At 42.1% G+C, this 25927-nt stretch overlaps 1 protein-coding gene across 1 annotated transcript; it reads left to right on the forward strand.

The window, feature by feature from the left end:
- The first annotated feature begins 13099 nt into the window (after positions 1–13099).
- Positions 13100–25613, forward strand: ZCCHC10 (zinc finger CCHC-type containing 10). The gene is made up of 4 exons (XM_059825443.1): positions 13100–13140; positions 16327–16488; positions 20244–20285; positions 23850–25613. Exons 1-4 carry the CDS (start codon positions 13100–13102, stop codon positions 24115–24117), a joined length of 513 nt encoding a protein of 170 aa, XP_059681426.1. The 3' UTR covers positions 24118–25613.
- Positions 25614–25927: the final 314 nt, after the last annotated feature.

Below are 25927 nucleotides of genomic sequence, written 5' to 3' on the forward strand. Positions count from 1 at the left end.
TATATCCAGTAGGATTTGCAGGACAGGCGGTCTCTAATCAACACATACAATTTTAATATTAGTATATCTGTCTTCAGGGCTTGGGCTGGCATCACTGTGGTATGTATTCGTGTTTTCCAGGGAAGCGTTTGGCCACCAAGTGCTTTGTGAGCGTGCTGGAGAAAAGTCCTTTTTAGGGATCAGGAATTCCTAAAAAGCTAAAATTAAAAAAAAAAAAAAAAAAAAAAAAAATCCCTAAAAGCTCCATAGTCCCAGTGGTGGCGGGAGCAGGTTGAGGGTGGATGGGGCAGCGGTCCGACTGCTCCGCTGGGAGCCCGACAGCGGCCCTGCTCCTCCCAGCAGCACGGAGGTAAGGGAGAGTTCTGCCGAGGGGAGCGCTTTGGGAAGCAGGCACAGGGGACTGGCGGATTCATCCGAACACAAACCCAGTTCTGATACTTATCTTACATTCGTGACTGTTGTGAAACTCAATGTTTGGGAATGCTTTTTATTCTGCGATAAAACGTGCCTAAAATAAGGCAATGTGAAGTGTTATAAACAGTACGCTTCCAAATTCCCAGCCCTATATTTACATCACTGCTCCTTGTTTTAATGATACAGAAAACACATGGCAGAGAAATTCAATATTTAAAGCAGGAAGGACTCTTCCCCAAAGGCTGTTGAGTCGCCTCGGCCCCACGCGTTTGCGATTCCTGGCAGCGTGCTGAGTGACGCCGCTCTGGCAGCTGCCGGTGGGCTGGGAATTGCATCACGCTGCTAATGACAGAATAATAATGAAGTGTTTAACCTCGGACGTCCTTGGGTGTAGAGCGAGGTGCCAAGGAACAAAACAGGCCCGCTGCTCCGCATGGAGAATATTGTACAAGACCTACCCGCAGCACGAGGAACATCACCCCGTTTCTTCTTTTTTTCATTTTTCACTTTCGTTTTCAAAAGGAGAGACCCTGCCAGCGGAGGGGCCGGGGAGCAGAGAGCCTGGCGTCAGAGGGGATCTGTCTCGGAGAGCCTGGAGCCCCGGAGCCCCGACGGGCTCCCACCAGCTGCCTGCTGTGTGCGACTGCTGACCCTGGGCTAGGACACGGTCCTGGGACCTCGCCAGGGATGCTGCCCGTGGGGATGGGAAGGAGGTGGGAGAGAGGGGCCCTGCCAATCCAAACTGGCCTGATCTGCACATGCAAACCCCCAGCTGGGGGAAAAATAAATAAATCGATGCAAAACCTGGGGTCTCATTACATAGTCATCTGAAGTGGAACAGATTCTATGATTCTCCCCACTCTCTTCTATTTTCTGAATGTGTTTTCTTGTAAAAAGTGAGACTTCTAATGGACAAAAGATGAAAAGACTGTAAGAAATATTTCCAAGAAATAATTAGGATTTGATGACAGCTGAAAGACACATAGCTTATTCTGAACTCTTGTAATATGTATTCTTTAATAAGGCTTTATCATTTCTTCCCTGGTGAAGATTGATTTGCAGTATAGAGAGCAACTGTGAAATGACAGAGCAAAGTACCAGCTGGGGTAACTCAACTCGCTGGATTTTACCTATGAGTTTGACAGCGCTTGACTTTTGAAGCCATGATAAGTAGCTGATTCTATATATGCTTTTTTTATTCTATCTATGCTTTTTTGATATTTTTTCCCCCTCCTATAACTTCTGATGAATCCTGTTGGAATCCAGACTGGCTGTTCCTTTTGCCACAGATTTTTCACTTTCAGTATGTTACAAAAACGTAGTCATTGCTGAGGGCACTGAGAATCCTACAGAAAAGTGTGCACCTCACCCAGTACCAAGGCATTTATACTTAATTTGGTGAGCATCCCCTTCTTGGGGCATCAGTACAGTGAAGCAGCTTCCCACCCTGACCTTGAAAGACAGAATCACAGAATCACAGAATCACAGAGGTTGGAAAAGACCTGTAAGATCATCAAGTCCAACCACCACCCCAACCCCACCATGCCCACTAAACCATGTCCCACAGTGCCACGGCCACACGGTCCTTGAACACCTCCAGGGATGGTGACTCCACCACCTCCCTGGGCAGCCTCTGCCACTGCTTCACCGCTCTCTCTGTAAAGACATTTTTCCTAATATCCAGTCTATCCAGATGCTGTGCACAGGGACGGTTTTGGGAGTGATGCTGCTAGCCAGCTCACCAACGGTCCGGGCGCCTTTCTCAGCTCTGTGCCTTGCAGCCTGAGGAGCACTGTGGGCAACATTCACTCTTCTGCTCCCCTACGGTTCCCCTTCCCCATGGGGGATCAACATTGTGTGCTTGACCAGCTATGCGTAGTTGACAAGCTTTGCATTTGGAAAGGAATTGGAATAACAGAAGCATCTTCATCTTATCTGAATCCAATTTCCAATACAGATATGCCCACTGAGATCAGACCTTGGTCAACATTTCTAGCCTTCAGTGTGGCAATGGTCTTTCCAAATGGCAGTTCAGAATAAACCAGTGTTTGTTGTCTGCTAAATTTGTAACAGCCTGAAACAACTGCTATTAGAGTGACACTTACCCTCAGAGGAGCGATCTAAAGACAAATGATACTCAAAAGGTAAGTCTTAATTTCTTTATTGCTTATGTTAGTGTGGAAAATAAACTGGGAAATGAAGCCTGCCTATGCCAATGTGGTGGGTAAAATGCATAGAGAAGGAAGATGTGAAAAGTGAGAGGAAAAAAAAGGGAGAAACAAAGAGCGGGAAGAAAAAATGTCTGGAATAATGGGCAGCCTGATCCGAAAGCACATTCTTCGACTGCTTTTCTGCCCGTTTCCCAGTACAATGGTAAGGCACTAAAAGAAGAACAGACACAAGTTTAGTTACCTTTTATGTCCTCTGTAGTATGGCTTTGATAGCCTCCACCCGCAGCACTGCAGCGTTCGCCCGGGGGTACGTTGGACCTGATCCCCGGGAGGACCCGGGCGCATGTGCCTGTCCTGCTGTAGCCCAACCAGACACCCCATTGACTCTGCTGCTCCACCTTCCCTCGCCCGGCAAATACAAACTCCCAGAGCCAACACAGAGGCAGAAAACCTTGCTGCAGTTCTCTGCGGATGCTTAGGAAGCATGCCTACAGCGTGAAGATTTGTTTCAATTAACTTCAAAGCTGGGGTTTGTTTTGTGGTGTCCCACAGATGTGTCCTCTGCTCGGGTGTGCACTGAAGTCATTCTGTTGTTTAAGCCTTTCTGTGTTAAACTGTCCGTTAGCTTGTGAAATTACTCCTGGCCTGGAATTGCCACGAACTCGTGAATTTTAAGTTCAGTGGTTTTCAGCTTTTAATTAGTAGAGGTATTTATTATATTAGATTTTTAAAACTCTGTCATGGGATCTAATTATTCCAGAAGACCTGGACCATGAAAATGACGAATAAATAAACCTGACATGCTGGAAATTACGGGGAGAAATCTGCATGTTTATCATTGCTTTCACAAGCTTGCTAGCACATTTTCAAATTGGGTTTACAGCACTGATACATTTGCTTTTAACGGAGATGTATGACTAGAAGAAATGTCCCAGTACATTAAGAAATATCAAGGCAAAATTCAACTATGAGGTAGCATAGCACCTTGTCATGTTAATTTAAGGAAGTAATTTTGTTTCTTACATCAAGGCAGACTTTGTCTTCTTCCAAGCAAGTAACTTGGCTTTTTCTTCTGCACTTAAATACATGATCTGTGAATCCTTACCAGACACAAATATTCCTTCTTATATTCCTTATTTGAACATCCTCTGTTTGCCATTTGGAATGTATTGTGTATGTTGCTACTTAGTTGCTTATCAGGAAAGTGATAAATAGCTCTTTTGCTGTCACAATAATCAGTAATTTTATTTTAAATTAAAGAGAAAAACACAGAAGACTCATCATCAAAAAAGGGCTGTTGAAGATGCAACTTGTCTCTTTTAAAATAGATGGCAATTATTCTAAGAACAAAATGTCTCAGAAATTCTTAGACTTTTGAAGATAATGCAAACAAAACAGCAAAAGCATTAAAGTTTCATAATCGCATCATATGCTCAAGATTTCAGAATTCAGTTATATATTTGATCAACTACTGCTATACATAAGAAAACATGAGTCAGAGAACGTATTCAAAATGTAATGATAGCATGGTCTAAAACTCATGGCTATTTTTTAAAGAAGGAATAATTTGCTGTTGATATACTTGGTACCATTTCACTGCCTTCAGCTGCAAACGGGTCTTCTGTAGCCACAGGCATTACGAATATCTAATCCTCAGAAACCACGGGTACAAAAAAAATGGGGAAAAGGCTGATGCATCTCTGTTAATTTGTATGCTAGGGGTGATTTTGTCTGTTCTTCAAAGTATCCTCCTCATGCTTTCATTCAGTGGTTTACTCGACTGGTGCCTTAGTCAGCCCTGATCTCAGTCTGCAGCCTGAAGACTGTCCCAAAACTTATTCCTCTTGGGAATTGCACAGAGAAATCCTTGCCTGACAGATTAAGCATCCTTCTTTTTCTATTTTCTGTATGCGAAACAGATGTATGATTGCAGTGGAAGTACTTACATACAGCAAGTCTGCCACCACGGTGTATCTCAGCGTACGCCCAGGATCTTCAGACTCTGTTTACAGTGGCATGTCCTGCAATTCATTAATGCCGGCCAAACACGAAAATTAATATGGGCTTAAAATAAGTCCTAGCTGATGTCTGTCACAGGCTATTCTTTGGGCTGCTGTAAATAGTCACTGCGTGTCCCCTAATGTATGGTTCATGGTGCTATTCTGGGATATTCAAATAGAAATGGGCTTTGCAATCTCCTCAGCTGAGGGTATCTGAGTATCGTGTTGCCCCAACTCTGATATGAATCATACCCTATATAACACAGTTCCCAGAAAATCCTACCGCTCCATGCTGCGGAAGGTTACTCGGGAGCCATTTTCATCAGTGCAGTTATCTCAAGAATTTGCTGTCAAAGAAATGTTGAAAAGATAAATTTCCCTCTTATTCTCATCTCCATAGTTTTCCATTAAGCTTGAAAGAGCATTAGATTCCCTGTGTTTACAAAGGAAGCCATCACAGCTACCGAAGTATCAGAGATGGATAATTGCCCACCAAGCAAAACTCAAAGCCACCAACTGAAAATTTCCCAAAGGAATGTGACAAAAGCAAATAGAAAAAAAAGGAGGAAAAACGGATACAAGAAAAACAATATTGGAAAGTAAAGGGCACTACAGCAACAAACATGTAAGTCTAAAGAATATACAGATGTTTCCTGAAACAACTATTTGCTCCTGGATGTTGTGTATTACACATACATCATAATTATAAAATTAAAGGCTAGTTCCTAGTTTTGCATATACTTCCTAACGCTGAAAATCAGTGCCCCGGGGCAGCCTGCCTGCATGAACAGTTTTCAAACATGTAAGATACCTCTCAGCGTGTTGGTCCATGAGCCGTTGCAGCATGATAAGCTTTTAATTACAGGTCGCAATTAAGGTGTCAGCCTCCCCACCGAATTTTGGAGGCACTGAACTGAGCTGCAAGTCCAGCAGAAAGAATTTTTAATATATTGATAAAGATGGTGTCATATGATTTCAAAATATGAACCATTGGCTGTGTTAAAGAAAAAAAGATGATCAATGCTGCACGCAAATGTACATCCCTTCACAGAATGCAAGGCGTTAGGAGAGAAATTTTTTAATTGCGATTAAGTTTTCTGATGTGACGTAAAATTAGGAGGCATTACCAATGAAAACCTGCATGATCCCGATGACTGGAGTAGTAAGACTGGAATGAAATTCAATGGTACAAAGATTAAGGTCATGCACACATGAACTAAGATCAAAAAAAATCTCATAGAAACTGGAAGCTCATCACTAGAAAATAATGGCAGAGGACTTGCGTGTGAGCTGGCTGATCAGAGGACGGCTGTGGGTGGCAAGTATCGTGCAAACATGAAGAAGAAAGTATCTTAAGATGCCTGAGGTATCTCCAGCTGAGACAGGAAAGTGTTAGTCCCATTTGTACATAGAATAATACTACGCTTAATTCCTGTCACGCACATTCACAAGCATTGAGAAGACCCCCAGAAGGGACACTGATGGTCAGGGGAACGACAGTTGTTATTATGGATGGAGATTGCCCTCCTACGAGCAAAATGAATACAAGAGGGGATACAACCACTGCCTGTAAACACAGTGGAGATGGGAATAAGTGCTTAAACTTAAGAACGGCTGACATGAACAAATGGATAAATGGATCACCAATAAATTAATTCAGAAATTAGTGTGATCCTGGAGCAATTGGAGCAATCAAGCTTTGGAAAGCCTGCTCAAGAGAGCTGGGAGGAAGAAAACAGCTTTAAAGATGAATCAGCGTAAGTGTATGGATGGGATTCTGTGAAGTGGTTGCCACAATAACTGTAAGCAGCAGCGATACCCAGAAGGTAACTTGGAACTCTGTAATCCCAAAACATACAAGTCCTAAAATACTGAGGATTGAGGCTACAGCCACTCCTTGTCGTGCCCTTCCCCATGGCGCCTGTACTCCTACTGTTGACAGATCCAGGAGTTCGGCCCCGTGAGCCCACCTCGGAAGGGCGAAGGGCTGTGGCTGGGCACCGGACGGGAGCTCAGCCCCTATTTTCTCCATCCAGACTATCCACAAACCTCCTAAAGGTTCTAGTATTGTGTGTGACGTGCACCCGCAGTTTGTGCGGGTGACAGCCTTCCCCTCTCGTCCCGTTCGGGTTCGGACTGCCAGCCAGGCATCGCGGCTGCACCGTCCTGCGCCCGGCCGTCAGCCCCGAGCCCCTCCGCCTGCCGCTGCGGCTCCTCTCTACACCACGGTCTGCTGGCTGTCTGCCCAGGAAAGAAAAACATCTGAATTTGTTCTAAATCCATTTAATACATTCCAGTGACATATTTAATGATGTAAGCTTCCACAAACCGCACACACAAATGACGTCCCTGCTACGTTGGCGTGCTTTACGCTCCATCGGGAGACATTCGGGATCTGTTGACACACAGGGATACTTGGCGTCCGCTGAAATGTGAGCTGAGGGTCTAAAAATAGGGCAGAGTTTTCTAGGCTGGAGCGGGGAACAGTCACCCAGCAGGCACTCGCCGAGGGTACAGTCCGAATAACACCACAGTCCCATAGCAACGCCACATCAATGCTACCCCCCCCCGAAAAGGGGTGTTCGTCTCAACTTCACAGAGCATAAATTGAGTTCATTTAAATGCATTCTAATAATAAAGCCTATTTTTTACTTTTTATTTCAATGGGAACTGTGCTTGGGCATCCATCTAGATAACAGATTTTTGGGGTGCCTTAGCCCTTTCAATGTATTTTTACAACAGCTGACCTAATGAAGACTAATCTGATTTGAGGCTCAAGAAGCTTCCTTCATGTGAATGGCAAGTAATGGTTCAAACTGGCTTTTCTATCTTTTTTCTTTCAGCTTTCTGTACTATCCTCTAATTGTCTGTTTATATGGTGGATACCAAAGGAGCCTGATATTATGCAGGCCTGGAATTTTAATGCATAGAGCCAGGGTCTGCTCTTAGTTACTGATACAAATATTGAGTATCTGCGTCGATTTTGCTGGAACAGACCTATATCCATACTGGTATTAAACTTATATATATTATAAATAGTTTTATTTTGCCAAATCTTCCATCACCTGTTAAGTAGTTGAAACAAATACTTTTTGTGACTCTGCTAGAGGAGACCCTTTTCACCATGCAAATATGTCATAATACGTTCAGCAATTTATACTGCAAGGAAAATACAGAAGAGGAAATGAGGGAACCCATCTTGCTTGGGAAGTTACGAGACAAAGAAACATAACTGAAAGACTTTGAGCTTGTGCTGCTTTGTTTTATGCCTAGGAAGGGATTCCCACATTTCTGCTTCTCACAAGCAAGTCAGCTGAAATATCACAACAGACGGGATCTCACCTGGAGCTCCCTACCCTGATGTGGTCAAACACGCTGTGATGAGGCCGGTTCCCTGAAACCCACCAGTCGGCACAAGGCAAGAAAACCACCATATAAATGCAGCATACAGGCAACACTCTGGCTTTGGGGAAATCGGAGTTTTGCTCTTTGTACCAGTTCTAAGAGAGCAGCAGGGTACCGTGTTCATGCTTCCCTGCAGTGAGTGCTGTTGCACTTGGCTGTTCCAGTTTTGTGATGAAGAGAAACATCGGGATTTTCTTCATTTTAGGTTGGCTGTTTCTTAAGGAAGTCTCTGTAGGTAGAGACAGTATCTTCCATTAGGCCAACTTGTGTTTGGAAATAGTAGAAAAGCTTTGAGAAAGCACCCCTTTGCGTTGTTTAAATCTTTGGTTCTGTAACCCTGGGTGGATTCAGAGCCAGCTGAAACGCGCAGCAGCCCAGCACCCATCCAGACTTTCCGGTAAACCACTTTTTATTGGGTCCTGACGTAAAGCTCTGCCACCCCAGACACCCTGCCCTGCTCTTGGATTTCAGTCTGGAGCTGTACGACAGGTGTGGCATTGTTTCCTGGGAGAAATTAGGTTATTATCTGGAAATCCAAGCTCCAGATGCCCTGGCAAAAGAATCACATCAGGAAAAGCTTTAATTAGAGAAATAAAACCTGTTTCGGTATGATCACTTCATTTCTTCCAAACATTTTATTTCATAGGCAGTGTCAAACTTTTTACTTTTTGTTCTGAATTAGGAAAGGCAGAGAACAGAACAAAAGACTTTCTGGTATCTTAGGTTCTGTCCACATTGCGACTGTAGTGCTATTTAGAAATACCTGAGCCAAATTTAAAAGAACTGCTTTGTGTACCCAAAAGGAGTAACACGGAGTTTCACGTGAGCTTGCTTCCTCTGCAGAGAAGCAAAGCAAGCTGGCCAACACCAATGTGTTACCTTAATGTACGAGCATGTGTAAACTTGCAGTTACTGAAGGTACAACTGGGTGGAGGCAGGAAATCCGAGACAGGGAGTAATTCAAATCTATTGACTATATTCTTTATCACTGAGATTTTTTTTCCAGCCTACAGTTTTGCCTGAATAAGGACCTTCTGTATTTCTGCCTCTCATTTTTAGTTTTCTCTGATGCTGAAAATGATAACAGCTCTACATACAGGAATTCAGTAGCCAGTGTGGGTTATTTGTTTTGGTTGTTGTTTTTTTTTTTTATTATTATTATTATTATTTATTATTTCTATGTCCAATTTGAATTGTGTTTTAATTTGTAATTTTTTTCAGTACAGAATACATGATGTGACTGATTTCTTTTTGGATATGTTCTGCAAGAGAGCTAGGGGAAAAAAGTAAACCGCACATTTAAAAAATGCCAGGTGACACTGTCTCTAGTGCTCCCTGTTTATCATTATTATTGTCCAGCATTAGTGCTATCAGCTACTTAATTGCTAGTCATTTTGGAAGACTGATCAGGGTTTTGGGTAACTGGCACTAGTAGCCAGCAGTCTTGGCAATGGAGTTTTAACCATGTATTCATGGACTCAATTCTTCTCAAGCCATGGAAAGCAAGCTCTGACAACACTTTTCCAGTTTCACATAGACACCCTGGACAGATAGTGTGACACCTTTGCTTTGTAAGCAGTATGTTTGCAGCGAAAAGTGCTGGGGGGTGGGAGCATAGCGAGGAAGGTCTCCAAGGAGCTGACACGAGGCAGCTCAGCGTTGGTGCCGCTGAACCTTCAGTACTTCCCCCATTTTTTCTCCTGTGTTGCCTGCATGCCTCCTCCCTTCCCTGCCTAGAGAGGGGCACATTTTGGAAAGGAATTTCCCTGCGCAGCATATTTAGAAACAGGTTAATGACATTGCAACTTTAAATAGCAACCTAATGTGCAAAGGCAGGATTTATGAGCACAGTCAGTTCATTGAGCAACAGCAGCTCCCTGGAACCGTCCCCCCGACAGCGAGGCCAGCGCTGCGCAATGACGCTGCACATTTAGTCCGGAGAGTCTGGGAGTCGCATCCTCCGGTGTACTCATCAGCCCCGCGGTGAGCTGCCTGCGAATGAAAGAATGGCTGTGAAACAGAGATTTCAGGCTGTAGGAACCTACGGACTTTGAACTCACAAGAACACTTTCAAACTCATCAGGTAGAAGGATTTTAAATTGATTGTTCTAATAAAAGGTACATCTTGAAAGCCTCTGTGTAAGGAAAAGCCCATGCGCTCCATGGAGTAATCCAGCATGTATCAGAAATCTTGCTATACTGGCAAATTCAGGGAACCGTCGTTCTGCTACATTCACATTAGGAGAGTTGCACAGGTGCTAGAAGCATCAAATGTTGTTAAGCAGAGTGCAGATACTGCTAGCAGTGCGTAATTTACTCCCAGATTTTAAGTGATGCTGAGGTAAAAAAGGGATCATCAGACAGGAATTTATTATAAAGCATGGATTATTATAAATAGCTGTTCTCAGCTATTCTATCCTAAAAGAGGAAATTCTTCTGTCTGACTTTCTCCATTAAAAGTGAGATGCCAGGCATCAAAATTCAAATATTGAGGCCAAACTCAGAAGCGTTTATAACATACCAGGCATCACACACCAAAATTTAGCTAAGGTGCCACATAGGATTAATCACAGGTTATCGCGGAGCATCATCCAAAACAGGACAATGATTAGATACCGCAAGCAGTGCCAGCTATAGAAGAAAACATGACGCATACCGGAACAGCCACTAGCCTTAGATGTTACAATTACAGAGTTTGGGGACAGGAGCCACCAGAATATTCAACAATTAGTCACGTAGTAATTAATCCTGATGAGTTGGAGTTGTTCATGTCTAAGAGAATCCCTCCCTATCTTACCTGCCCAGTGTGATATTTAATTGGTGCCATTGTACCCAGCAGACATTGCTCCCATCCCTGTTACCATAAACATTATGTGACACACAGCAGGAAGTTCTGGCTCTGGTATCTCCTGGCTGTGACTTGACCATGCACCATCAGAGGTGAAACACCTCTATGCCCCATGCCTGCTAATTCAAGACCTGGGATACTCATTGCCTGAAAGCATCAGATTTTTATTGCTGTATTATGTGTGACATATATTTTATTTTTATACATCTATGAATTGCTTAAAATAAATATAAACTTATATAGCCATCTGTTCTCACTACTGTTGCGTTCCAATTTTTTCTCCCCACAAATTCTGTTGTACCGTCTCTTGCCTTGAGGTAAGTGTGAGCTTTTCTCAGCAAGGGCTGCCTTTTACCCTGTTTCTACAGTTCCTCACACAGCAGTCATCCAGCTGGTACAGTTGGATTCAACTGAACTTAAGAAAATACAATACGTATTTTTATTGTATATACTAAATGAATACCACCAACTCACAAGAAGCACATTTTAAAGAGCTACATAGCTGATACTAAACTACTACAAATCGGTAACAGTTCATCTATTTCACTAAATGTAAATGTCCAGGGAAATGCCCATGTATTGCCCATCAATTGTCCCTATGGCAGGACAGTTCTGAATTAATACTGAAAACGGGTGGATATAAAGTACTTCCAGGATACTAATAGCAGGAGTAATCGCAATTCAGCATTAAAAAAATGTTTTTTGTGAGGATTTATGTCATGAAATGTAAGATATTAAAACTGATCCCATAAGATAACAATGAGTTTTGATAAAGCAAACACATGAAACCACATTCCTTGCTTCCCTGAATCCAGGATAGGGGCTGCTCTACTTGTGCCAGCTGGCAAAGATTCCCATGGCGCTGCCTGCCAGGTATGTGCCGTCAGAAACCTCCAGCCGCTGCTACTCTTCTTTTCTGTGCCTAGACCTCGCCTGCCATGCCAGAGACTATAAGGAGATGATGCAGGAGCCAAAAATACAAGCTGCTGTTGGCATAGCTGGGGGAGTACAGTCTCTTGGGCTGAATGGAGTGGAAGAAAGAATTTGCCTTACGATTCCTAGAGATATCTGAACTGTATTTCCTTACAATCAAGTATAGAACACATTGGGTCAACAGGAACATGGCTTACCAGTATCTTCAGGCCCCGAGGTTCATGTTTAATGGATTATTGAGCCATGGTTATGTACCCACACCAGTAGAGGAACTGATCTTCTCAATCATACTGAGATTTCTTTTTCTGTGGGTGTGGGGTATAAAAATCTGACCTGCTAAAGATTAATACGTTAGTAAACACTTGCAACCTTTTTAGGCCTGATAATGAGTTAAATTACTCCTTCCTGAAACCTAGCGCTTTCTAACATTTTTTGGAGCCTTCATGTTATGACCAGAGAGCTATTACGCTTTCCAACTTGTCGCAGAGCTGAAAGCTCTTGAGAAGGTGTAGCAGGCTACCTGCAGCTCTGTGGAATCATTCACGTGGACTAACGGAGGTGAAGCTATCCCAACGTCAGCCGGCACTGAGGCCCGCTGAAGCAGCTCGGAGGTGGTGCCCCGTGGCAGGAGCGACCTGGATCAATAACCCCCGCTCCTCACCTCCCTTCTGCTGCCTGACATCAGCCATAAAGCCTTCAACACTCGGCTTCCCCCAGCCGCACACACGGTCAGAGATGGGTTGTCTCGGTTACAGTCCGTTCTGCTGCTGGTTTCAGGTATTTAAAACATACCCCTTCTGAGAAAAATTACAAGTTTTTAAGTGAGAGGCAGGCTCTGGTCAGAGGTGGGCTGAAGGGAGAGAGAAGCAGCGGTGAGGCACCGGCAGGCCGGGAGCCCGCGACTGACCGCGAAGAGGCTGAGGCGGCGGCCCGGGCCCGGCGGAGGGCTGCGCGGGGCCGCGCCGCCGAGGGCCGAGCGCCCTGAGGAGACGCCGGGCGCCGCGCCACGGCGACCGAGCGCTGCGGGGCTAGCGGAGGGGACAGCGGGGACCCGGCTGGAGGAGGTGGAAAGCGCAGGGATGAGGCGGCAGGGACAGCGGGCCGCCCCGCCGGGGGCCGGGAGAGACCCCACCGCGCGGCCGGCGCCATGACAGCGCGGAGCAGCGGAGAGGAGGCGGAAAGCGCGGTCCGCCCGCCGCCTCCTCTGCGGCCGCAGGAGGATTTACGCTCTGTGGCGGCCGCTCCTTCCCCCAATGGGAGGAGGCGGCGGACGGCATGGCCCGGCATGCAGTGCGGCCCGCGCCTCACTTCCCGGCCTGGCCGCTAAGATGGCGACTCCCATGCACCGCCTCATCGCTCGGAGACAGGCGTGAGTGCGGCGGGCGGCTGGGGCGGGGCAGGGCGGGAGAGGCGGAGCGGGAGGTTTCTGCAGGCGAGCCGGAGCGAGGGGAGGCCCGCCGGGCAGCGCCCTGAGGCAGCCGCTCGCGGGAAGGGGGCTGTGGAGGGGCGGCTGCGGGCCCGGAGGAGCGGGGCCGGGGCAGGGCCGCGGGCGTCCCCCGCGAGTGGGGGCCGCGGGTCCGAGCGCTTTCCGAGGGCACGGAGCCCTCTCCTCGCAGGCGCTGCGCCTCCGAGGCGGGGTGCTGCTCGTCTGTGAGGAAACCGCTCCGAAATACGGCTGGGTGGCGCGGCTAGTGACATCGTTGCGGTGGGGCCGTGAGAATGAAAGCAGGGCTGTGGAAAAGGAGAGGACGTCTTCAAACTCTGGGTTTGGTGTTAAGGCCGGTTAGCAGCGCTGTGGGAAGAGGCTGCCTTACGGGTGTCGGCGTGCCGTGGCTGCCAGTGAAGTGTGTAGGGTCTTGTGATGCGGGTATTCACTCATCTTCATCGTAGGCTTTCACCAGTCAGATTAAGAAAAACAAAAAAGTTCTAGGTTCATGTTATGATATGTTTATGGAACTGTGAAAGAGAGGCCAAAAAAAAAGGAAAGCAAGTGATCTTTACTCTGATAGGGATATTGCATTCAAGTAATTCTCTCAGTACCAAAGGGAGCTGATTACCAAACACTGAGATGAGGAAAAGCCAACATCTTTGCTTGTTTATGTTAAGCAAATGCCTATGGTCCACTCTCATGTATTACATGTGTTGGCTTTTAATTTGTTCGCTGGTTTGGATTTTTTTTTCCTTCCTTAGAATAATTTATTTCTTGTGTTTCAATTTTTGGAGTGTGTTTGGTTTTTTGTCTGATCATAAGAGTTGGATAGAATATGGAAGACATCTGCATTCTCTTCCCTTTTTTTATTGTCTAGTATAATTTCTTTCCTATTTTCTAATGGAAAGTAACTTGGAATTTCAAAGTACTCATGGAATACTTGTTCTTTTAAGTTGCTATTTTATTATGAGTCAAGGAACATTTCTTGTCATGTCTCTGTGTGCTTGATGGGTATACGCTGAATTGTATATGTGCCAGCCTTCACTTCATTGAGACCTGTTAAAAGTTTACTTCAGTCTCCTGCTTTTCATTAGTGTTAAAACTTGTGAGGGCTCATATGGTATTTATAGATCTGTAGTTGTTGAGCTATTTTGATCTGTTTTCCTGGTAATTACTTACATTGCTTTTAGGACTTGATCTTTTAATTTTAGTTTGCATAGAATTGTCTGCCCTGGTCATGTGGGTAGTACTAAACCCCTGGACATACCGAGTTATATTACTGTTGCTTTAAACTTCCATTCTGTTCCTGTAGAGACAGGTCTGGGCTAGTTTGAGATAGAAGAACATTCACTTTTTTGGGTTTGTGTGTTGGTGAAGAAGAGGGAATATCATCATTCTGCTTATATGGAACTCTTGTGGCAGAGCCAGCAGTCCAAGGCAAGACAAAGCAAACCTTTCAAAGATGTTCGGGGTTTTTTGTTCATTACTAGACGTACTGCTTCCTGTTGAGTCCGAGTTAATTGTGCAGCGTAGTTTTCTAGTGCTGATTTAGATTAGTATTTCCAAGGCTAGATTATGAAGCCAAATCCTCTTTGCATTGAAAAAGTGATGGATGTTCAGAACGAGATTCTGTCACAAAAGGTGATGGCTAGAGTTGAAGGAGAAGCAATTCTCAGCTTGCCTTGAAAAGCACCACTCCTTTTGAGAGAAAAATGCTCACTACTGGTCTGTCACTTTATGCTTTCTAAATACTAAATGAACAGTCTAGGAGCCTCCTCCTAGTTAAGTCAGGGCTGTTAATTTCAGATAGTCTAGATGGGCTGGCCTTGAAAAATTAGTATTTTGGTGTTTGGAAAAAATGATAGAAGGTGGAACTAAGCGATAGTAGTTGCAGTGAACTGTACGGGAGCTACAAAGTCCCGATTTCAGTCCTGGCTCTAAAACTAATTTGTGATTCTGACCTTGACTGAGTCACTTGACTGCTGTATGAGTTTCCTTATTTGTAAAGGAGGAGGGTGTCTGTGAGAAGATTTCTGAAGCTTTGCAAAAGCTGTTCTGCTTAGTGGAGTAAGAGCTAGAATATGCAAATATGAGTTTTCTCCCTTAACTGGCTTCCAAAACAATCAGAGGATTTTACCACTGTGAAAACTGAAATGTGGATGTAAAATGCTCACTAAATACTTCAGGTATTTGGATGGTACAGAGTAGTAAGTGAAGTCTTGCTTGATTTACATTGCACAAAGTGAGCAAGAATCTTATTGGTGTTATGATAAACCTTCTGCCAGGCTTTAATGGATCTTATGAAAATGCAAATAAGCTACAACTAGGAACATCTCTGTGTTACTTCTCAGAGTCCTAGGCTCTTTGTGAGAATTTGGCAGTTTGGTACTTGAGTGTTAAATTCTAGGATTTGGAAATTAAGCTGCCTGCTTTTTGCTAACAGTGTTCTGAAACATAATTTCAGTTATTTATCTGAGCAAGCTAGAACCACGTGCAAGTATTGAGTAGTTACAAATTGTATGCAATGTAATTGTTCCCAATAACTGGTGTACAATTCTATAATGCTAAAAGCTGTGCCAATTAGGCTGATCAAAATGTGGTTTTGGTGATAGGATTAATCTTTGTTCACTGACAGAGAATGGTCCTAGCAGCATTTTTCAAAATATTTATGTTGCTTACAATATCTGAAGGGGCTGGGAAATTATGGAATCTTAAGAGTGAGGGAGATTGCGAAGTAGGCTAACCAGCAGCTAGTATAAAACTAAAAGTGAAATTCAGGTGTGGTTGATGAGTGTGACAGTAGATGTCAGTAGTTCAGCATTTGCTGCTTCAGCAGAAGACTTAAGCTGAAGCTCTGGAAGAGAGGAGAAGTGTCTCTGTTCTCTTTCAGAAATAGCTGATATGAGAACGTTTTAATAAATTGCAATGTGTTTGCCTACATTCTGTATGTATCTGATGTTACTGTTTTTGTCCTATTTTAAGATGTATAATAGCTAAAGCACCCATGAATGTCTGGTGTAATCATAACTACATATGCTGTTAAGAATCTGTATGATAAAAAAATGTTTTTTCAATAGGTAGAACAGACTTGGAATCAGTCACTTAAGCAATTCTGCATTTTTATAGGGAGGCAAACAAGCAGCATGTAAGATGTCAAAAATGTTTAGAGTTTGGACATTGGACGTATGAATGTACAGGGAAGAGAAAATACCTGCATAGACCTTCGAGGACAGCTCAGTTAGCGAAAATCCTTAAAGAAAAAGAAAGGCGACTATTACTGCAACAAAGGTAAGACTGGCAGAATGAAAATGTCTACTTTATTAATGAAAAGGTAATTTTGTGTGTGGGTGGGAAAGATGGTGTCCTAGACCATTTTCTGTGATCTTTTCTTCCAGACTCTGTCATGCTTGCTCAATCTTAGAGCCATTTTGTATGTTAGGTGGAATATGTACACTCAGGTCCCACAAAATTAAAATGTTTTTCATTAACATCTGCTCATCTGAAATATGCTTAAAAATTTTTTTGGCCTGTCTGAAACAAAAATGTGCACTAAGCTAAAGTTAAAATAGTTGGAACCTTTTTTGTAATGGAGTACTGTTTGCCAAATTCCTTGGTTACTTGGTTTCATATGTTTAGTGCTAGTGCAAGCAAGGTGGTGTGTAGACTGTAAATGTATTTATAACAAAGAAGCAATTCTTACACTTCTGTTTAGGTCTGCTGTTAGACTGTGCAGTTAAAACCTGGTCTTCTGGATATGACCTGACAGTGGATCTGTGCCAGCACAGCTCCTGTATATTGTTCATTATGAGCTATAATGGTTAAACAGGTGAATGAGAGTTGGATTATCAGGTGTTTTTAACTCTCAAACATAAAGTAAAACCATCTCACTGAATTGCATAATTATTTCCCTTTTTGACGTCTGAGAAAGTGAAAGATACCTGCAGCTAAACAGAAGAATCTAAGCAAAATTCTGCATTTGTGTAATGTGATTTCCTTTCCACTTTACTCTGTGAGTAGACTTTTATGCTTCCTCCAAGTTTTAATAATTGTTTTAACAAGCAGCTCCAGATGACAAAGAGAAAAATAATGTAGCACATTAGTTTTCCATGAAATTTCTACGTATGAGGGTCTCCGTTCTGCCATTGCAACTCAAACTTAGTTATGGTAGCGGGACAGTTGTTGCCTCAGCCCCACTGAGGGACAGTATCCTTTACAGCCATTGCAGCTAAAATTGTTGAGGATTTGGAAGCATACCCGCTGTTGCGGCCACTTGCAGCTCAGTCTGTTGGTTGTAGGTCATTAGTGCTGCCAGGATGTGAGTTACAGAAGAGTGTTCACACCTTTTGCTCTGTTATCTTAATGGGGAAAGAAAATGGGTGGTAACCTCTGGCAGAGAGGTCTGATTTGACTTCGTCAGCTCTTTCAGCTGAGGCAGCAGTATGAATCAAAGTGCTGAAATACTGACTTGAGTGGAAGCCCATTAGCTTGTGTTGAGTGACATAAAATGTTTGGTTTTGAAATTAATTTTGATCCAATGAGTAATTCTGAAGCAATTGTAATCCCCTAGTATTGTAGATAAGAAATCAGGAGTGCTTAGGCTCTAAAAATTGCTCCCTTTGGAGACAGAGTTTGGAAGAGTTCTTTGGAGACTCAAGACTCTTAAGATGAAGATTGAGGTTTAAGACTCTGATTATTTCCTTGTTCCTTTCCTGCCCTATTTCTACTGAATTCTGCAGATTAACATTGGAGGATAGTAAATTGAGGGTGAAATTGCTTGTTGCCTGGCCATTGTGCTTGAGTCTGTGTATGGGATATTTTTATATAGGAGTTGCAGGACTGTCTGGTGTCTGCCATGAATGCAGGTTTTTTTGAGCTGTTAAGTCTAACAGCCCACAGTGCGAGGTGTATGTGGTGCGAAAAGTCATCTCACAAAAGGAGGACTAAGTAATCCTTAGACAGGAACAGTTTTTAATCCTGGTTAAATTGGAGTGGATTCGTACTGGTTATATAATTGTAAGCTCTCTGAAGCTCCTTAACTGTGCTGTGAGGCATCCAGTTCCTTTGATGCCAATGTTACACTTTCAAGGATGAAGCTTACTCTTCATGGAAAGAACAACCTCCTAGGTCATGCTTTTACTGTTTGTATAGCTTGCTTTGGAAGGTTATTTCTTGTCTGCAGAGAAGTTGGGTCTCCTGCAGGTCTGCTTCAGAGTGTATCATCATCTTTAAAGATCTAATAATGAATCATTAACCAGAAAGCAAATGTAGTTTAATAAGGTTAATATTTACTTTTTGACAACCACTTACAAGATTTTTCAGCATTAACTCACTTCGGCAGTTGTTCCAGGATCCTTCTATTTGCCCAGTGTTGACCCCACGATTCTGATGGACATTATGGAGGTTTCGCTTACTGGTGTCAGTAAAGCCCACTGCTTGCCTGTCCTAGAGTAGGAGTTGGGAAGGGAGGAGAGGTGAGAAAATGTGTCTGTCTTAGTGATGTTACTGCATTGATCCAAAACCAGGATGCCTGAGTCTTACTTATGGTCCTGAAAACAGTGTGGTGCCCCGGGGAAAACGACCGAGTGTCATGAAGCAGATCTGTTTGATCTGCAGGGGATTTACCCCTCTCACTTGTGTAGTTTCATAGAGCAGTGAACTCCTATACTTCTCCGTATGTTAAACGCTAGAGGGAAGCATAGACCTGTGCCACGGCAGCCCAGGTTACTCCCATGCTGAATTAGGTCCCATCTTCTGAAAGGTGCTTTGGATCTAATTCTTTTTACTCACAGTGACTTCTCGTACCAGTGAAACACCTGGTTACCTATGGTAAGAGTATAAGGCCTTGATAATATAAATATTAACAGCATTCAGCAATACAGGAGGGACTATAATTTGGGTCGAAATTTGAAGATCAATGAATCTTCCTCTGGCCCACAGGAGATTGTGGGGAGTGTGGAAAACTCTTCTGTGTAATTGTAATATTTTCATAACCTACATGTGAAAATAAAAAATTGAAAAATCTCATTTTTCTGGCATACAAATGGCACTGAGTACTTTTACTGAAATACAGTATAGTTTACACTTAACGCTTTCTTCTTTCTACCCTTTTCTGGAGTCTTTATCAACAGTTACTGCTGCCTAATTTCTAAATGCAATTTATTTGCAGTTTTTACTTTTATTACTGTGTATTTAAGATGGCTTCCAATAATAGGTTTCAGTTGAGGAAAAAGTATCCTGGTTCATGAAAGAATGTACAACCTCCTCATATAACAGTGGCGCATTAAGCATGTTGTAAGTATACGATGAGGGACTACTTAATTCAACCTGGAATGTACGTGTGTGATTAATGTGCTATATGTCTGCAATGCATTGTAGAAGAAGACGTGACTGGTACATTTGACTTGAAAGAATTTTATTTTCTTAAAAAAAAAAACAACGCAAAAGTGAAGACTGGTTTAAAAAAAAAAAAATCCCTTTGTGTTTTGTTAAAAGAAACTTTCTTCTGTGTCATTTACCACTAAAACTTTCTGTGAGTGTATGAATGCATGGGAATCTGAAAGACAAATAGCTGGAAAGCATCAATGTAAATAGATTGTTCTGTGTCTTTTTGTTCTTGAAAGAAATGCATGGTGAAAGCTACAGACTAATTCAATATTTTACCCTTTGTTTCAATCAATTTTAGTTATTGCTAAATATGGTTATACAGAACTTTTTTTTGTATCCTTTTCTCCTATGCCTTTCCCATCCCAAAATGTTATTGTCCGTATGATATGAAGAAAAGAGTAAAGAAGAGTAAAGCATACTTAACACAGAAAATTAGAGGTGAATTGCTGCTTTTTTTTTTCTTTCCTGATTTGTAGGTACTGTTGTTTTTCTGGTTTGAATAGTGACTGAAAATAGATGCCAAATGAACTTTGAGCAGTGCGGCTCTTTGCCGGTGGGATACCAGTTTTCTCATATTAAACTCAGCTCCACTGTGCTGCTATTTATTTAATTTTCCTACTGTATTAATCAAAGCCATTGTTCTTCCCCCCCTTTATTAGCGCTGGAGAAAGTACTGCAGAAAGGAAGACCAAGAAAAAAAGGTATGTGGGGAAGGGTGACAAATTGTGCAGCTGTTTCAGTGTGTGATCTTGCACTGGGTATTGCAGCAGGCGACCTGGAAGAGGTGTGTGGGGATAGTCAACATTGCAAACACAGTTTTGATTTTACTGCTTTTTAGGCTGTTACAGGCATTTGTATAACAGACATTTGGAGAATTTCTACTCCTCCCTGTCTGAAAACTCAAAATTCTTTGTCCTCTGCTTTTCTCCCTACTGATTGTCCTATCTTTACATGACCTTGCTTCAGTAATAAAAATCTTCCTATTTCTGCCTCAAAGTTCATCAAGTATCTTTTAAACAATTGTGCAACAAGGGCATACTGTTTTCTGGTCTGTAATTGCTCCACCTAACCATCTTGCTCTTCCTTTTGTTGTTTTCATTCCCTTCTCATAGCAGCTGTCTCTCTCTGAAGCTTTGTCTAGAGAATGAAATAAAGCATCTAAAAAAAAAAAAACCCAACCCCAAAACCAACCAAAAAAACCCACCCAATCCCAGACCAAAACAAAATCCAGGAACTAAACCTCACCCCAGCCTCAAGTACTAATTTGAGCTAAGAAGTCTTTCTCTTTTGACATTATTTCTACTTCACTCTGCAGTAACGTTTGCTTGGGAATCCGCCATCAGCTTCTGTCTTTATTAGTGAAACCCTTTCAGGAACAGCTACAACTCTGGCTGTAATACTCCTGCTAATTATGTTAGGAGTTTTACGGGGGATGTCTGTACAGTAATAGACTCATTATCTCTTTGCATTTAGTTGACTGTCCTCTGTCTCTAAATCTGATCTTCTAAAAACAGTTTTCAGAAGATTTTTTTAAAGACTAGGCCTTTTGTTTTGTGTGGCAGTCATTAAATAAGCCACAGCAGTTTTTTAAAACACGCCTTTATTTTAGGCTATCGTGTGGAAGGTGGCTTTATTGGAATACTACTTCATGAGTGTCCTTGTTCTACTATCAGAATATGTTTTCTCAAAGGCCCCTTTCCCAGACGTGTCCATTTATTGTTGGAGTTACTTAGGACTACTGAGATCATAAATTAACTGATTTGTAAACAATGTAGTTCAGACCTCTTCCTGCGTCAGCTTTCTCATATGCTGCAGTCTTCTACTTGGCGTAATGATTTTCAGAGTGTTTGAACTCTAAACCAATACAAACCCGAAAAGAGCAAAAGGATTTATGGGGGAGGGGGTGGACTGGTCACTTTTTCCTTAAAATTTTAAAACTCTTCTAGGTTTGAACTGTTATCCTGTTTTTATGCAAGCACTGAATCCATCAATATAAATTCCTTTCCAGTTCGTTTGCTATTTACATTTTTATTACGATACAGGAAGCATTAAATGTGGAAAATTCAGTGAAGCGTTACCATTGAATATGTAAGTTCCAGATCTAAAAAAAAAAAAAGGCAAAAGTTAAGGTTCTAGCAGTAGTGAGCACTAACCTTTTACATAGTGTATGTTTGTTTTGATATAAACAGTAATAAGTAAGCTGCAGGCTTAACCAGAAAAACAGGAACAGGCAAAACAGCTGTTGTACAATCTTGTGACCTCAGGTGACACAGAGCATGTTCTGGGTGCATGTTGGCTTCAACGTTCCCATATGGCATACTGTGGTTATTAATTGAAAGCCCACTTCATGCTTGGGTGACATAGAAATCTACCTGTCTGAAGGGCAAAATCATCTCTTAATTCACTTGTTTCTTCAGGCACCCAGCTGTGATTGTGCCCCAAATTGTAGATTTGATTTAAGTAGCAAGTTTAAAATCACCTGGAGTTGTTAGGTGATTGCAATAGAATGAGAAAGGACTGAAAGTCTCGGAGAGGGGTGATAGCATGTGTTACAAAATGCAGCAGTTGTATGATTTGATGCATCAATTGTGGAAGAAGATACTAACACTTGTGAACTTGTTTTGAGCAGAATGAATGCTTGTCTGCTAGAGAAATTTTCTACTTCTACAGTGGTGTAGTAGACCCAAAGATCTTAGATCTACCGATCTATAGCATCTGGGTTGTCACCTTACCTAATCAGGACAAGGAGAAGTAGGTGAATTTTACTTGCTCCCATGTCTATCCTCCTTCTGTAACTACCAACAGACCACATATTGCATCACCTGAAAACAAGTATCTGCTTGTTTCTTCTCTCATAGGTCTAACTATTGCTTTCCTCTAGGAGAACCAGTATCAAGTGTTATATTCTGATGTTTCTGTGAGTGGGTTTCAGATTATAACTGAAATAGTGGAGGTCTGTGGGCTGCTTCCATGGATTCTGTGAAAGGTGATTAGGAAAAGCAAGTTCAGTCGAAGTTGTCATTCAGGGGATCCTCTGGCTGATTCTTGTCCATATAAATGGGTCTGCACATCTGATGAAACTGCTTAAACTACTAGTCCCATTTTTTTGTTTTCGTCATCTTAAGAGTAGTTTTTCACCAACAATAAGTCTGTGTTTAACCAGCCCTTATGGATTTATCTTTAATAAATAGCCATTGTGTCTGCACGCAGAGAGAACAGATTACAGATGTATTAAAAACTTAGGTGGTTCATAGCTTAATACGTGCATCTAGATTTGTCAACTGACATGACCATGGCTGATATGATGAAAAAAACATTACGCTTTCTCTAGCCTTAACATAGGCATTTCCTGAGTTGTTGTATTTAACCAAACCCTCTGATAAAAACTACTACATTAATTTTCTAAGGGAAAGAAGTTTCTGCATTATTATATTCTAGCACTTTTGCATGCTGTTTGGTTGGCTTGGTGGGAAGCGGGGTGAATTAGTACCTTTACACTTTGTTTGGAGAAAGATCTATGGGAGAATTTAATTGTACTTTCTTGGAATTGCATTAATCAGAGACCTTGATCTTGAGAACAGCCTCAGTAAGGGTTAAAAATGAAAGAAAAATTAAAAAAAAAAATGCAGAGGATATAGAAATCCATTTTGCTGTGTTCATAATTCTGTCTTTATCTTGGACTGTTTCCACCCTTTCTCCTCCACCCTGAAAACATAAGCATCCTGTAGTGGCAGGTAATTTGGGTTCTTTTGCCAGGAGTAATCTAAGAACAGTTTCCGTTGTGTACAATTCTAACGTTTGTGAAATCACTGATGAAACTTCCACCAACTTCTACATTGCCAAAATTTCACTCCTTATTACAGTGGTGTGCTAGGGAACCGATCTTTGTTAATTCTTCCCCGAGGCCTTAGTAGTGCAGGACATTCACGCTTCTCTCGCAGCCTTGTTCTTCTATTTAGCCAAGTCAGTAAAGACACTTGTCGTTCCTATGAACAAGATCCTTGCCAGCTTTCAAACGTAACCTTTTTCTGTAGTCCTGTTTTGGCTTACTTCACGTACGTGGCGTCACTCTGCAATTGCTCAAATGGCCAAAATGTATTTGTTCAGAATTGGGAAGGGGAGGCATGGGAATTTGTCTTAGATTGTCAGGCCTGGAAATTTTCAGACCAAATGATTGCTGTTTGGATTACAACACAGTATAAGGAACACTGGGTAATGAATGCTGTCTCTAGTAGGCCTGTTCTCATCTGTGTATTTTCTTTCAGATCTAAAAGTGTGACCAGTTCCAGCAGCAGTAGCAGTGCCAGTTCGGCTAGCGATTCCTCATCTGACAGTGAAGATTCTTCTACCTCCTCTTCTTCTGACGACAGTGACAGTGATGAGAGCTCCTCTACTTCCTCATCTTCTCCATCCTCGAGTAGTACTTCCTCTTCTTCAGAGTTCGAATCGGATTCTAGTTCCTCCAGCAGTAGCAGCAGCAGCACAGACAGTAGTTCTGATGATGAGCCACCAAAGAAAAAGAAGAAGAAATAGTGTGGTACAGTGTAGAACTGTTGTTCAGTGAATGATAACACTCTTCAAAGATGTTTTGAGCACGTGGTTGCCAAACAGTTTAGCTGGTCAATATTTCTACGGCTAAAACTTTCTAAATGTTTTGCATAATTGTTCATAGGACATGATGAAAGGTATTAAATGGCACGTGAGACTTACTGAAAGAGTATTTTTGTGGTTTATCCTTTTATGGAAAATTTTACTTTTTTAGTTGAAAAATCTATCATCAGATTTGTTTATATGAGCTAAGGTCCAGTAACCTGGATGTTTACATGCTGGAAAGCAAAAGCTTTTTATTGCAGATCATGCTGTGCATCATATGCTACCACTTGGTTTATGACAGCTTCACTTACATTTAGAAAATCCTCTGAACTATTAAAAGCAAAAGTTTTACACTGCTGGCTGTAGAGCACTGTCATTGTTGAAATTGAATGCACAATGTTGCACACAGAGGGCCTTCCATCTCACCGTTAACAAATGTATTATATGCTGCTGAGCTTTTTTCCTGATGGCTTTTCCTGATGCTTCCAGGTTGAGTCTTAACTGCAACATAAAACTTAAATAGTGTTCATTCGTTAATGATCAGTATCCTACTTGTACCGTACAGAGGCTTTAGTCTTTTCAACTCACCTGTTTCCTTAGCTCATGTATTTGTAGTATTTTCTGAGAGACAGAGTGTCTCTTGCAGTGTCTGTGTAAGAAAGAGGAGCCGTGCACAGTGGAAGGATTGTGACTGATGCTGCTTAGGAGTTTCATCTTTGTGCCTTTTTTGTATTGTAAATGTATCCTAGTGAGAGAAGGGCTCGAGTGGGTGTTCTTCAGAACTCCGTTAGCTTTCCATATGGAATATGGTCAGTAAAAACAGAGAAATAGTAGTAACAAACAAAAATGGGCACTATTTTCAAGGAGATAGGAAAAAGGCTATTTTCACTGGATGCTCAGTAAGAAAAGGAGTCGCCTTTAAATAGACGTCCCAAAGGAGAGTGTTTCCCTTTTGATATTTTTGCAAAAAATTGTTGTGTAATGCAAGATTACCAATCTGTGTTGTTGAGCACATAGTGACTGGCATTATAGTCTGCAGTATAGTCAGTCCATTATTTTTATGTAATAGTGTGTACGTGTCTGTGAAAATCTGGCATGGGAGAAGCAAGTTAGTGCAAAAAAAACCCCAGCAAAAGCAAAATCCAAATGTGTACTGCAGAACTGGTTGCAAATTGAAAGTGATTTGTTCTTTTGTTGGATTGAAGCAGTTGGCATTCGTATTTTCATTTGTGATGCAGTCCCCTAAATTTCTTATCCTTGGAGTACCCCTTTTTTGGGAAGGGGGCATCACATGTGGAAGAATTCTTAAATATCTTGGTTTAGGTAAAATATAGTAACTAAACTATTTTTTATATTTTTATGGAAAAAGTAGTGTGTAGAATTACTTTTGAATAAACTGTGCTTATTTAAATGTTTGAAAATATGTATGTTGTGTGTTTTAGTCTGTAATCATTACTGTTTTACAGAACACTCTGCAGACTGTAAATAAAATTAACAGAAAATTGTTTAAGTCTTCTTGAGTGAATGTACCATTTAATGGGAAAGTTAAATCATTAAACAGTAGTTGCTAAGTTCATGCTTACTGCAAATCCAAATGTAAGTGATACAGTAGCAGTGTGTGGAAGCCCTTTGGAATATAGGAGTCTTTATAGTGCAGGGTTTAGGGCCATCTCAACAGTGCCAGCAAGGCGTGCGTGGTGACTGGAGCAGGCGTGGTGGTAAGCCGGTGACCTCTTTGTAGGGTGACTGC

The sequence above is a fragment of the Gavia stellata genome, chromosome 16, assembly GCF_030936135.1.
Source record: "Gavia stellata isolate bGavSte3 chromosome 16, bGavSte3.hap2, whole genome shotgun sequence".
NCBI lineage: Eukaryota > Metazoa > Chordata > Aves > Gaviiformes > Gaviidae > Gavia > Gavia stellata.